The following is a 12,398-nucleotide window of genomic DNA, read 5'->3' on the forward strand; positions in this document are numbered from 1 at the left end:
TCTCGCTGTGTCTCTCTATATACAAATAAATAAAATCTGAAAAAAAAAAAAAGACTCAGAAACAAAGTGTTCCAGATTTTTGGAAGGCAGGACTGAAGCATAAAGATGAAAGCAGGGCATCATCAGGAAACCATCCTTTTCTCACTCTGAGGCTAAACGCTTTATTTTCTGAAGGCTGAACCAGGTACAGCAGAAGGTTGGAGTAAGTCAAAATACTCAAAACAGGGAATGAATGAAAACCTAGTCTACATACGAATCCTGAGATAGCCATTTATTTCCTGAATCCTCATTTAGATCCCAGAATGCTGGCAGCCAGATTTATACTTCCCAGCAGGTCATTGGTGGGTTTTCTGAAACCGTCCCTGAAAAAAAGACTTAAAAACACCCTTGGGCTCCCCAACTAAGTGTCCAGACCCTAGATATATTCTGTTGTGGCAAAGCATACCCATCACACAATGTATTACCATTTTCATGCTTGACTCTTAAGTGGGACAGCCATGGCAGGAATGTTACTAATGTGAAAGAGAGAGACCAAGAGAAAAAATGAAGCTCAGAGACATTAGAGATAGGGGAAGGAGCTGAAAAAGCTTCCCAAAACCCTTAATATCCTCAAGGTGCTCAAAGATGATGCTCTCTTTATCGTAAAGTGAGAATTACTGGAAATGTAAAAATTTGGAGGATAACGTTGAAGAAATATCCCAGAAAGTAAATAAAAGGATACATAGAAAATAGGAGGAAAAAACTTTAGTTGGCAGATAAATCCAGGAAGTAGAACATCCAAGAAATAGGAATTTCAGGAAGATATAACGGAAAACGAGAGAGGGGATTATCAGAGGCAACATAAATTTCCTAACACTGAAGATGTGAGACTCTAGATCAAAATAGGTCATCAGGGGCCCAGCAAAATGAGGGCCAAATGCTTGTCATTGTGAAGTTTTGAGTATCTCAAGGAAAAGAAAAGATTCTGAAAGTTACCAATTAGAAGAGATGAGTCCTTTGTAAATCTCAACAATCAGAATGGAATTAGACCTCTCAGACTTCTTTAGTAGAAACTAAAAGACCCGCAGCAGTCTTCCAACTCAGAAGGAAAGTGATTTCCAAACAAGACTTCTCTTTTGAGCCTAACTCTGAATCAAATATGAAGGCAGAATAAGGACATTTTCAGGTGAGAAAATCTCCACCCTAGGCTGTCTCAGAAAACGACTAAGAGGTTGTGCTTCACAAAAATGAGGGCATCAACTATGAAAAAAGAAGGCTCAGCGTCTTGAAAGGGTGACCAACGTGGAAATTCCCAGGATAACACCAAAAGGAAGTTCTAGAACAACTAGTTTGGAGCACATGGATGGAGACTTTGGGATAAATGTTTCTAGAATAAAACAAAAATTTCCTGATGTAGGTTTTGGTCAAATGAAAAAAACAGTGTTGAAAGGAATTGTATAGTTCTATTGGAGAAGAGTTAGTAGGTAGTACCAAAAGTTGTATCCTATGGAAAATGTTTTTTTTATACTACTAGGTAGTTCAACTATGAAAAATATTCACAAAGTCATGTAAACTGATTGATGTAACATAAAACTGCAATATACCTTATATGGGGAGACTCGAGGAGGGGAAGTAGAGGAGGCATGATAGAGCCAGGTCCTTGTCTTCCCCAATAGTCAGTCTGTAGGCAGTATGTGAAATTGGTAATGTTATTTAGAAATATTAACATCAGGAGAAACATCTAGAAAGGTTGAAGATTGTTTCTGGGGAGTGAGACTCAGGTTAAAGGGGATTACTTTAAAAAAATTATAAACCTGTAGTATATATACATACATACTTAGATGCAAAACTTATTTTAAGAATTCTCTTAGGTTAGGCCATATCAAGTATCTCCATTACTTTAACTGGTGTGTTTTCTGACCAGAGTGAAATAAGAGTAGAAACAAATTGTATATTTAAACAGCAACAGGGATCCCTGGGTGGCGCAGCGGTTTGGCGCCTGCCTTTGGCCCAGGGCGCGATCCTGGAGACCCGGGATCGAATCCCACATCGGGCTCCCGGTGCGTGGAGCCCGCTTCTCCCTCTGCCTGTGTCTCTGCCTCTCTCTCTCTCTGTGACTATCATAAATAAATAAAAAAAAAAAAAAAAAAAAAAAAAAATAAACAGCAACAAACCAAATCTCAACCTTTAGGGAAATTATATTATTAGTTACAGGCCATATAACTATGTAACAGACCAAGGAAGAAAAGTTTAATTTAGGAAATAATAAAAAAAAGGAAAAATACTAGCTCTCAAAACCAATATTCTGTAGTCTGGTGTGGGCAAGCAATACTTGGCAGTAAATTCAACATTTGAATCTCCCCCCTCCTTTTTTTTTTCTTTTTTGAAAGAGAGAGCATGGGGTAGGGGAGAGGGAGAGAAAGAACCTTAAGCAGATTCCATGAGCCTCATGCTGGGCTTGATCTCACAACCCTGAGATCATGACTTGGGTTGAAATCAAGAGTCAGTTGCTTAACTGACTGCACCACCCAGGCACTCCTTGAATCTCTCTCTCTCTCTCTCTTTTTTTTTTTAAGGCATTCAACTTAAGATTAAAAAAAATGAACCAAAATCACCCCCACAAGGGAAAACAATAATGTGGAAGCTAAAAATAAATATATTCAGTTAGTAATTTTCCCTATTTTTAAAATTTATATGCAGTCTGGCTTTTGAGTAACTGTTTTTGGGGTGTTTGGTTGATTGTGTCTTTCTAGATCTTAAACACAGATAGTTTGAAAATATCAACTCGCCTGAACTTGCTGGATCAAGAGTTGTGTGAAAAGAATGTCGAGCTTCAACACAGCACAGCTGAGGAGAAAATAAAGATTGCAGAACGAGTCCAAGCCCTCCAGAAAGAAAAGGATCAGCTACAGAGACGAAGAAATAGTGTGGATGAGAAACTTAAAAATGGTAGTGTGTTAACACCTGAAGTAAGTCAGTATTCTTTAGAACTGGAAGTACTCTATGATGGGTCACTGGGATGATTTCTTCTGTCCTTGTTAACTAAAACATAAAAATGAGAACTCTGGTAAACTTTGTTTCCTTGAGACTGTGTCAGATATAATGAGTTTACCTGGCTCCTATTAAGTGCCACAGTCCATGCTTACCTAGAAACTGTGGTATCCTCACACGGGAGTCTATGAACATTGCCAGGGCCTGGGAAACTAACCCTAACCTCGAGTAGGGCCCTAACCCTAACCCTTAATCCTAACCCTAACTCCTAACCCCCTCTCAGCCGGGGTTTCTTGTGTCACCTCACAGAACACATAATGATTCGAAGGACTCTTATTCCTCAGTTCTACCAAAGAGAGCACCTACCTTCTCTCTCTACTTCTTTCTTGACTGATACTAGGTCATCTGTTACAGACTATGGATGGCCAGGGCATTCCAGGTTAATTCTTTCAGAGACGCCCAACCTTTGAGAGCATGTTCCAGCCAAGCAGATGCGTAGAATTCAAATCCCAATAAAAATACCTCTGAGTATGAGTTTTCATTTAGAGGAGCATATGGCTCCTCTCACCTTTACTGTTTTAAACTATGTAAAAGATAGTACATTTATTGGCTGCCAAATTGTCTGACTTTGTCTTTTTTCAAAATTCTACATCAGTTGGCAATGGTGCTCATCCCTTATTTTATCAGACAAGTCTGAATTTTTGAGCATGAATTTCCTCTGGAAATGTTTATTGTCGATGTCCTGTCATGACCAAAGCAAGAGAAAATTGCTAAGAGAAAGTGAGTAGCTGGGAATCATGCACCTTGCTGAATCTTGGATAGTTTTAGATTGGAGAAGAAGTTAAGGAGGCTGGTTAAGAGGAACAGGAGGAAGAATCTCATAAAATTAGACTGTTGTGTCCTGCACGGTTGAAGGGAATTGAAAACTAACTTGATTGGGGGTGGCATAATAAGCCTCACTGCCCCGTTGTAGGGTCTGCATAGCTGTGCAGAGGATCACAGAATCAGGCTGTCCTCCTGAGGGTGTTGAATTGGAAACTGGCCTTGTAGATTTGAAGGTATGAGAGCCCAAGATACCACAAAATATGAGTTTTTGAGGAATTCTTGCCTGCCCACCCAGGACTGTTACTAGATCCCATGGAAGAAACAAACAAACAAACAAACAAACAAATAAATAAATAAATAAAAAGCATTATGCTTCTTTTGAAAAATTCATATTCTCTCTGGGGATAAGAGATATAAGAAAACTCTAAACTCTAAAGAACATAAGAAAAAGCAAGTTATAATAATGTAATAAAACCATACTTGTTACATTATTTATACAAAACAATGCAATGGTCATTTGGGGGGAAGACTCATCAAGGCAGCTTTGGTGGATTGGAAATTTGGGTGCAATTATGAAAACCATAATATTGGTAGAAGAAAGAAGGCGCCTGTAGGTAGAACACCATTAAATAAGGTACAGAGAAGAGCATGAACAAATTATGTTTGCAGAAGGGTAGAGGCCCCATCATCCTCATCCAGAAATACATTTCTCTTTCATGTGGAATTCTGTAACCAAAATTCACTCTGTAGGGTTTGTGGTGAAAAATACAGCACCACGCATAATACCTGTTTAGCAGCCAGTATGGATTGGTTCGAGGGAATTGTGAGCCTCCTGCAGTTGGTGGGGTTCCATTAGCCGTGTGAGCCTCTGCAGACTTCTTCCACAAAGTTGGTTCTTCTCAGTGTCACTCAGAGTGGGCTCTACTCTCACCACTGTCTTAATGTCAGGATTAGTATTACCAGATAGATCTGCCAATTGTGGATGATTGGGAACATGAGATTCTGTTGTGACACAAGACATCAATAAAATCTAGGTGGAATAGTTTGCTATTTTGATCTCTTTAAACCTGCTTAGGATTATTTTCTCTTTCCCAATAAATCAGAATCATTTTTATAATTGTACTCCTTAACAGGAAGTGATAGATTTTAGATTACTATATGAGTACAAGATTACCCAACAATTTAATATAGACAAATACTTTCTGTTTTGGGTAAACTCTAGAAACAAATTTAAAAAAATAGTTCCAACCCCATTTTTCTAATAATGTAGAGCAGTTCAATAAGTGGGATATAGGAAGAAAACATAAGAACTATTATATCTATGTTTATTTCATCTTTTACACTTTGAATTTCATGTTTTATTGTTAGAATGTGCATATAGTATATGGAGAAATATACAAATATGCAATGAATACTTAAAAGTTTTCTCTTTATTTGTTCTTGTTTTTTTGTTTTATTAATAGGGATGTGCGATCTAAACTGTTTGGAGACCACTGCTTTAAGTCCTTGCTGCTCTCAGTGTTGTCTCTGATCAAAAGCAGCCTCACCTGGGAGCCTGTTAGAAATGCAGAGCCTCCCCACGCAGGCCTGCTGAATTAGAAATCTGCATTTTAACAAGATCCCTGGTGCATTTGTAAAAAAGCAGTGCTCTCTGATAGAGCATAGTCAACTCTTGATAATATTTTGTTTGCATTATGGCAGATTTTTCATCCTGGGTCAGTTTTTCATTGACATTCATCTTGCCACACCTATTGCTGGCTAGAGAGAAGCATGAATATTTACATGCTGTAGCCTCACTGGAGTCAGATTCTGGAGTCATACTGCCTTAGACATATGTCAGGACTTCCCTAACTTAGGTCCAAAACTATAGAAACTCAATTTGTTCCAAATTGTTCTCAGACATATATAAAGGCAAACACTTTCCACATTTTGGGTAAAATATCATAGTATGCATTATTCAGAAAGTCAGGTATGTTCTTTGGATAAATCATTTTATTTTCTGGTTCTTCTTATCCATTCATTGACACAGCTTTCAGGACTTAGGTTTGTTTTTCTTAAAAAGGTGCATCTTATTTTCTTCTCAACAGAGTGATTATCAAATCATCAAATTCTTGATGGTTAGAAATTGCCCAGAGGAACAAAATGGCTGTTGAATATTTTTTTCAAAATGGTTCTTTCTGGAGATTTTTATAAAATGGCTTTAAAACCATTTAAAACCATTTTTTAATTAATTTTTATTGGTGTTCAATTTACCAACATACAGAAAAACACCCAGTGCTCATCCCGTCAAGTGTCCACCTCAGTGCCCGTCACCCATTCCCCTCCAACACCCGCCCTCCTCCCCCCTTCCACCACCCCTAGTTCGTTTCCCCGAGTTAGGAGTCTTTATGTTCTGTCTCCCTTCCTGATATTTCCCACACATTTCTTCTCCCTTCCTTTATATTCCCTTTCACTATTATTTATATTCCCCAAATGAATGAGAACATACACTGCTTGTCCTTCTCCGATTGACTTATTTCACTCAGCATAATACCCTCCAGTTCCATCCACGTTGAAGCAAGTGGTGGGTATTTGTCGTTTCTAATTGCTGAGTAATATTCCATTGTATACATAAACCACATCTTCTTTATCCATTCATCTTTCGATGGACACCGAGGCTCCTTCCACAGTTTGGCTATTGTGGACATTGCTGCTAGAAACATCGGGGTGCAGGTGTCCCGGCGTTTCATTGCATCTGAATCTTTGGGGTAAATCCCCAACAGTGCAATTGCTGGGTCGTAGGGCAGGTCTATTTTTAACTCTTTGAGGAACCTCCACACAGTTTTCCAGAGTGGCTGCATCAGTTCACATTCCCACCAACAGTGTAAGAGGGTTCCCTTTTCTCCGCATCCTCTCCAACATTTGTTGTTTCCTGCCTTGTTAATTTTCCCCATTCTGACTGGTGTGAGGTGGTATCTCATTGTGGTTTTGATTTGTATTTCCCTGATGGCAAGTGATGCAGAGCATTTTCTCATGTGCATGTTGGCCATGTCCATGTCTTCCTCTGTGAGATTTCTCTTCATGTCTTTTGCCCATTTCATGATTGGATTGTTTGTTTCTTTGGTGTTGAGTTTAATAAGTTCTTTATAGATTTTGGAAACTAGCCCTTTATCTGATATATCGTTTGCAAATATCTTCTCCCATTCTGTAGGTTGTCTTTTAGTTTTGTTGACTGTATCCTTTGCTGTGCAAAAGCTTCTTATCTTGATGAAGTCCCAATAGTTCATTTTTGCTTTTGTTTCTTTTGCCTTTGTGGATGTATCTTGCAAGAAGTTACTGTGGCCGAGTTCAAAAAGGGTGTTGCCTGTGTTCTCCTCTAGGATTTTGATGGACTCTTGTCTCACATTTAGATCTCTCATCCATTTTGAGTTTATCTTTGTGTATGGTGAAAGAGAGTGGTCCAGTTTCATTCTTCTGCATGTGGATGTCCAATTTTCCCAACACCATTTATTGAAGAGACTGTTTTTCTTCCAATGGATAGTCTTTCCTCCTTTATCGAATATTAGATGACCATACATTTCAGGGTCCACTTCTGGGTTCTCTATTCTAAAACCATTTTTAAACCATTTAAAACCAATGGCTTTACTCAACCTCCCACTGGAATAGGTTATCACTTACTTTTTCCCTGAATTCCAGAAAAGGAGTTCAGCAAGTCACTCTATTCTTTAGGTAGATCACAAGTATTAACATTATTTTCCTATGAAGTACTGGGGGAAGGAGTGGAGAGAAATATTTGGGTCATATAATCAGACATGTGAAAGTATTTTTTTCTCCTTTTCCCTCATTAACTTATTCAGCAGATACTTAGTAGAAACTGTGATATGTACTGTGCTAGGCAATATGGACATGGGTATGGACAAGATGGTCTGCCTTCAAGGAACCTAAGTTTTTGGTAACCTCCACCATACATACAGATATACAGAAATATCTAACCAAGTCTGAAATAATTTCTTACCAGAAATTTGAACACCCTCTGCCCCCAATAAGACATTGTTTGGTTAGTTCAGAGAACTTCTAGGTTTTCTGACAGGGATTCATCAGGGTTTTTTCCCCCCTACAACGGAGATCTTCCTAGCTTATGAAAAAAATGCTATACTGTTGCCATTTTTAATGCCTTTGCTCTGTAGTGACATCTTACAGGAAGTTTATGAAATGTTTCATGTCCTTAAATCCTCACTTTTTTTTCAAGATTGTATTTATTTATTTGAGAGAGAGAGAGAGAGCACAAGTGGGGTGGAGGGCCAGAGGGAGAGGGAGAAGCAGACTCCCTAAGCAGGGAGTCTGGTGTGGGGCTTGATCCAGGACCCTGGGATCATGACCTGAGCTGAAGGCAGATACCTAACCAACTGAACTACCGAGGTGCCCTCTCCCTGCTTTTTTTTTTTTTTATGTCATATTCTTTTCTCCCTAGAGACTCTCTTCTGATGACTAATTCCTTTTTTTTTTTAAGATTTTATTTTATATTTATTTTTTTATGAGGGACAGAGAGAGAGAGGCAGAGACATAGGCAGAGAAAGAAGCAGACTCCATGCAGGGAGCCTAATGCAGGACTCGATCCCAGGACTCCAGGATCACACCCTGAGCCAAAGGTAGATGTTCAACCGCTGAGCCACCCAGGCATCCCTGATAACTAGTTCCTAATAATTATTCTAAATCTGTTTCTTCTTTCCCTCCTGGCAGTATATCACTTTGATAGATCCTTGAAGGGATAGCAAAGAGTCTCCAGATCTCTGTGACACATAATATGCACTAAGAGCTGTGGAGGGAGATACATGGCAATAGTGCTGGTCCTGGAGGAGTGAGGCTTTGTTCAAGTATATTCCTTGGTTATCGGCATTTGCTCCATGACCTTGAGACATTTCATACACAAGGTTTACTGCGAGGATTCTGATTGTATGTTTTATATATGTGTGTGTACACATATTGCACTGTGTAGCATTGCAAGCACTCAGTAAACATTTTTCTTAAAATTTAGTAGACAAATGGTAACTATTCCCATTAGATACAAGAAAACATAGTGAGATCTTAGTGTATGACAAAGTCCAAGTTACATTATTTCATTTAAAATGAGTGATTTCTGTTATATCTAGGAGGAACATGTTCTTTTCCAACTTGAAGAAGCGATTGAAGCTTTGGAAGCTGCAATTGAATACAAGAATGAAAGCATCCAGAGTCGCCAGAACTCGCTCAGAGCTTCGTTCCAAAACCTCTCTCATAGTGAAGCACATGTCTTAGAAAAACTAATTTGCCTGCGTCCTGTTGAGATTAGAGCTATTCTTTTCAGATATTTCAATAAGGTTTGTTTCTTGGAGAGAAGGATTTTCTTATATGGGGGGAGAGGGGTCAAGATGCTTATATATCTCACATTTAAGAAATTGAAAGGCCTAAAAATTTGATAGTGCAACTACAGATTTAAGCATGATTTCTCCATACAGTATTGAATGTGGTCATCTGGAAGCTGTGTGCTTATCCCAAGTATGTAGGCCTGACTTTGGGAGGTTCTTAAAGTTGGAAGGGCCTTTGAAAGAAAGGCTTTCTCAAATAGTTTTAAAAACTAAAAATTCAAGTTATATTCCTCAGTCACTGTTTCTTAGATATTTTCTAGATTTGCTTGTTGTTACTCAGCATTCATGAAAAATCAAGGGCCCTCCAAGTTTCGGCTCCCTTTCTTTCATTGCTATAGGGTAGGGGTACCTGTACTTTATCATCATACCTATGAATTGAAATGAAGATGAAGTGGTACATCAATGACAAAGATAATAATAGATTTTAGCATTAACCTGAATAATAATGTCTTCTCTTAAGGTATATATTGTGAAGTGTTAAGCAAATACTAACTCTTTTTCTCTGAAAGGTATCTTCAGTTTAAGGGAATATCAGACAGTTAGTGAAAATAAAACATTGGACTTTTAAAATAAAGTTCTAGTTCTGTTAGACAAGTGACATAAAGATGAAAAAATTAGTGGAAATATTATACACAGCCCTCCTCTAGGATAATGACTGTCCGTAGCTACTGACAGTAATAGTAGTAGTAGTGGTAGTAAGCTATTATTATTGATAAGAATGCATCCTATCACTGCATTTGTGGAGGGCAGAAAAATGGTGCAGTGCTGTCTGAAGCTTTGACATAGAGAATTCTTTTCTGGTATTTTTAGAGAAAGGGTTCTTAACTCAAAGCACCCAGGCCATGGTCAGTGGATTTTCTGACCCTGGGTACCCTTCATAGAAACGAGTATTTTTCTAGAGAGAAGGTCACTACATTAGCAAATTCTGTGACACATACATTGAAGTATATTCACTTCGTAGCAGTGCAGAGAAGAACCCACTGGACTAAATGGATAATCTGAGACTGAATTCTGTGTTTATAGTTTTAAAAATTCTGTTACTTATTTACAACATCCATGTTGGAGTTAAAACTGGGAGTTATCTAGATGTTACCAGAGTCTTTAGGTTCCCATTCTCTTCTTAGACTAGAGAAATAGAATTATATATAGGATTATAAATGTAAATTGCAGCGACCATGTCTGAGAGATGATGGAGGGGTGATAGAACAACATTATATTTAAAATGAAGTTGTTACCGATCCAGAATCCTAATAAACTAAAAAGGCTGTTAGGTTATTTTGTCAGGTACGTCACAAAGCATTTGCTTATTTACACCATGGTGACTAAGGAGATTCTTCATGCAGTCTAAGAGAAGTGGATGATTACATTAGGCTATCTAAGACACACTTAAAAGGTAAAAAACAAATGTCTTTGCTAGGTGGTCAATTTGCGAGAAACCGAACGGAAGCTACAGTTACAGAATGAAGAAAGTAAAATGAAGGTTCTGGAACGGGATAATATGGTTTGTGAATTGGAATCTGCCCTGGAATCTCTGAAATTGCAATGTGACCGGAGACTGACCCTCCAGCAAAAGGAACACGAGCAGAAAATGCAGCTGCTGTTACATCATTTTCAAGGTACCTGCCCCTTCTGGTCAGCTGTGGAAGGTGATGTGTCGGAGGGGCTGGGACAGGAGGACAGGACAGAATTTGATTGCAGAAAAGTCTAACATGAATAAATAGTTACTACTTTCATTTGTTTTTGTGCTTTACATGTTTGGGTTACCACATGTGGGGTTGGTTGACTTTGATGGAGGGCTTTTCGTTCTTGAAATGCCATCCCTCTGCCTGTCCCCAGTGCCACACATCCCCCTGTTTGTCATCGGCTCGTTTTTTATGTACTAATGTGGGATTTCTGGCTTCATGGCGTATGGTTGAAAAGTTTCTACCTCCCAAGGACATAGTACTTTGATATTTAAGTTACTCTCCCTTCACATAACTAAAGTGATAGGCTCTGTCAGATTTCTAGTTCTAGTTCTTGTTATAATTTTCAGTCGATTGTCAATTTTATGCATTAAGGTTATGTCTTAGCTCAAAATTAGTCTACCGTCTATAGACACATACTGTATCAGTATACAGTAGTTCAGTGTGGAAAGAGGTATCACAGCAGTTGGTCTTCATGTTACCTGGGCATTTGGCCAGTACACAGAGAGTTGCTATGGCAACAGAATCATTGCCCACCAGTACTGGTGATGCTTTGGTCCAGGCTGCTTAGCTGCTTAGTCTTGATTCTTGTGAATCTATAGCTGGAGAAACAACCTGAGTAAGCAGAAAATTGGAAAATATATAAATTTGAGTGTTGAGGCAATTTACCTCTAAGTTAATTCTATAACCAGTTTAGCAACCAGTTGCCTGATGACAGGATTTCCTGACAGGATCCTATACATCACTTCATTCAAACATGCTCTCCTTTCCTTATTTTTAGTTCTGTCTTACATCTCTATAAAGTAATATTTTAATATAATTTTTCATGTATTTTTTGAGTAATTGACATTGTACCACAAAAGCTCATGCTACAGCCAAATGAGAACATTTTAAAAATCATTTTTATTGCTGGGATAAGTTTTTCATAACAAAGTTGCAGCTAAAAATGATAATTTATGAATTTTCTAATTTCACTTGAATATGTTATATAAAATTCAGTTGACATATATGATATTCTTTATGGGGATTCTGATTTATGGTGTTATTTAAGTATTTTTTATTTATTTTATTTTAAAAATATTTGTTAGAGAGTGAGTGTGTGGTGGAGAGGCACAGAGAGAGAGAGGGAGAGAGAAAGAATCTCAAGAAGACTCCCCACTGAGCGCAGAGCCTGCTGCAGGGCTCAAGACCCTGAGATCATGACCTGAGCCAAGATCAAGAGCCCGACGCTCAACTGACTGAGCCATCCAGGCTCCCTTTAAAGTATTTTTAAATATGAGATAATGGGTTAATTTATTTTTTTAATTTTTTAAAAAAAATTTTAATGAGTGAATTTAAACTCTCCAATATACTTAGATAAAATTTTTCAAAACAGCCAGTTACAGCAAAAGACCATTAAAACCAGTAGGATCATTTTACAAATTTACCAATAAGAAAGAGTATCTGAGAGTAGTGTTTTTAGAAGGTCAATTAACGAGGTTTTATTGGTTCTAACACCTACCCAGTAGGGATAGTTTCAGACATTCATAAATATTAG

The 12,398-nt window shown here is 38.1% G+C and overlaps 1 protein-coding gene across 2 annotated transcripts in view; it reads left to right on the forward strand.

Moving 5' to 3' along the window:
- Nucleotides 1–12,398, forward strand: part of KIF27 (kinesin family member 27) — an 87,195-nt gene that overhangs the window by 66,017 nt on the left and 8,780 nt on the right. For both annotated transcript variants that reach the window (XM_041735057.1, XM_041735067.1), the window contains 3 exons: nt 2,733–2,948; nt 8,925–9,131; nt 10,597–10,795. In XM_041735057.1, coding sequence (XP_041590991.1) covers nt 2,733–2,948; nt 8,925–9,131; nt 10,597–10,795 — 622 coding nt within the window. The remainder of the gene's footprint in view (nt 1–2,732; nt 2,949–8,924; nt 9,132–10,596; nt 10,796–12,398) is intronic.

The sequence above is a fragment of the Vulpes lagopus genome, chromosome 2 (assembly GCF_018345385.1).
Source record: "Vulpes lagopus strain Blue_001 chromosome 2, ASM1834538v1, whole genome shotgun sequence".
Classification (NCBI taxonomy): domain Eukaryota; kingdom Metazoa; phylum Chordata; class Mammalia; order Carnivora; family Canidae; genus Vulpes; species Vulpes lagopus.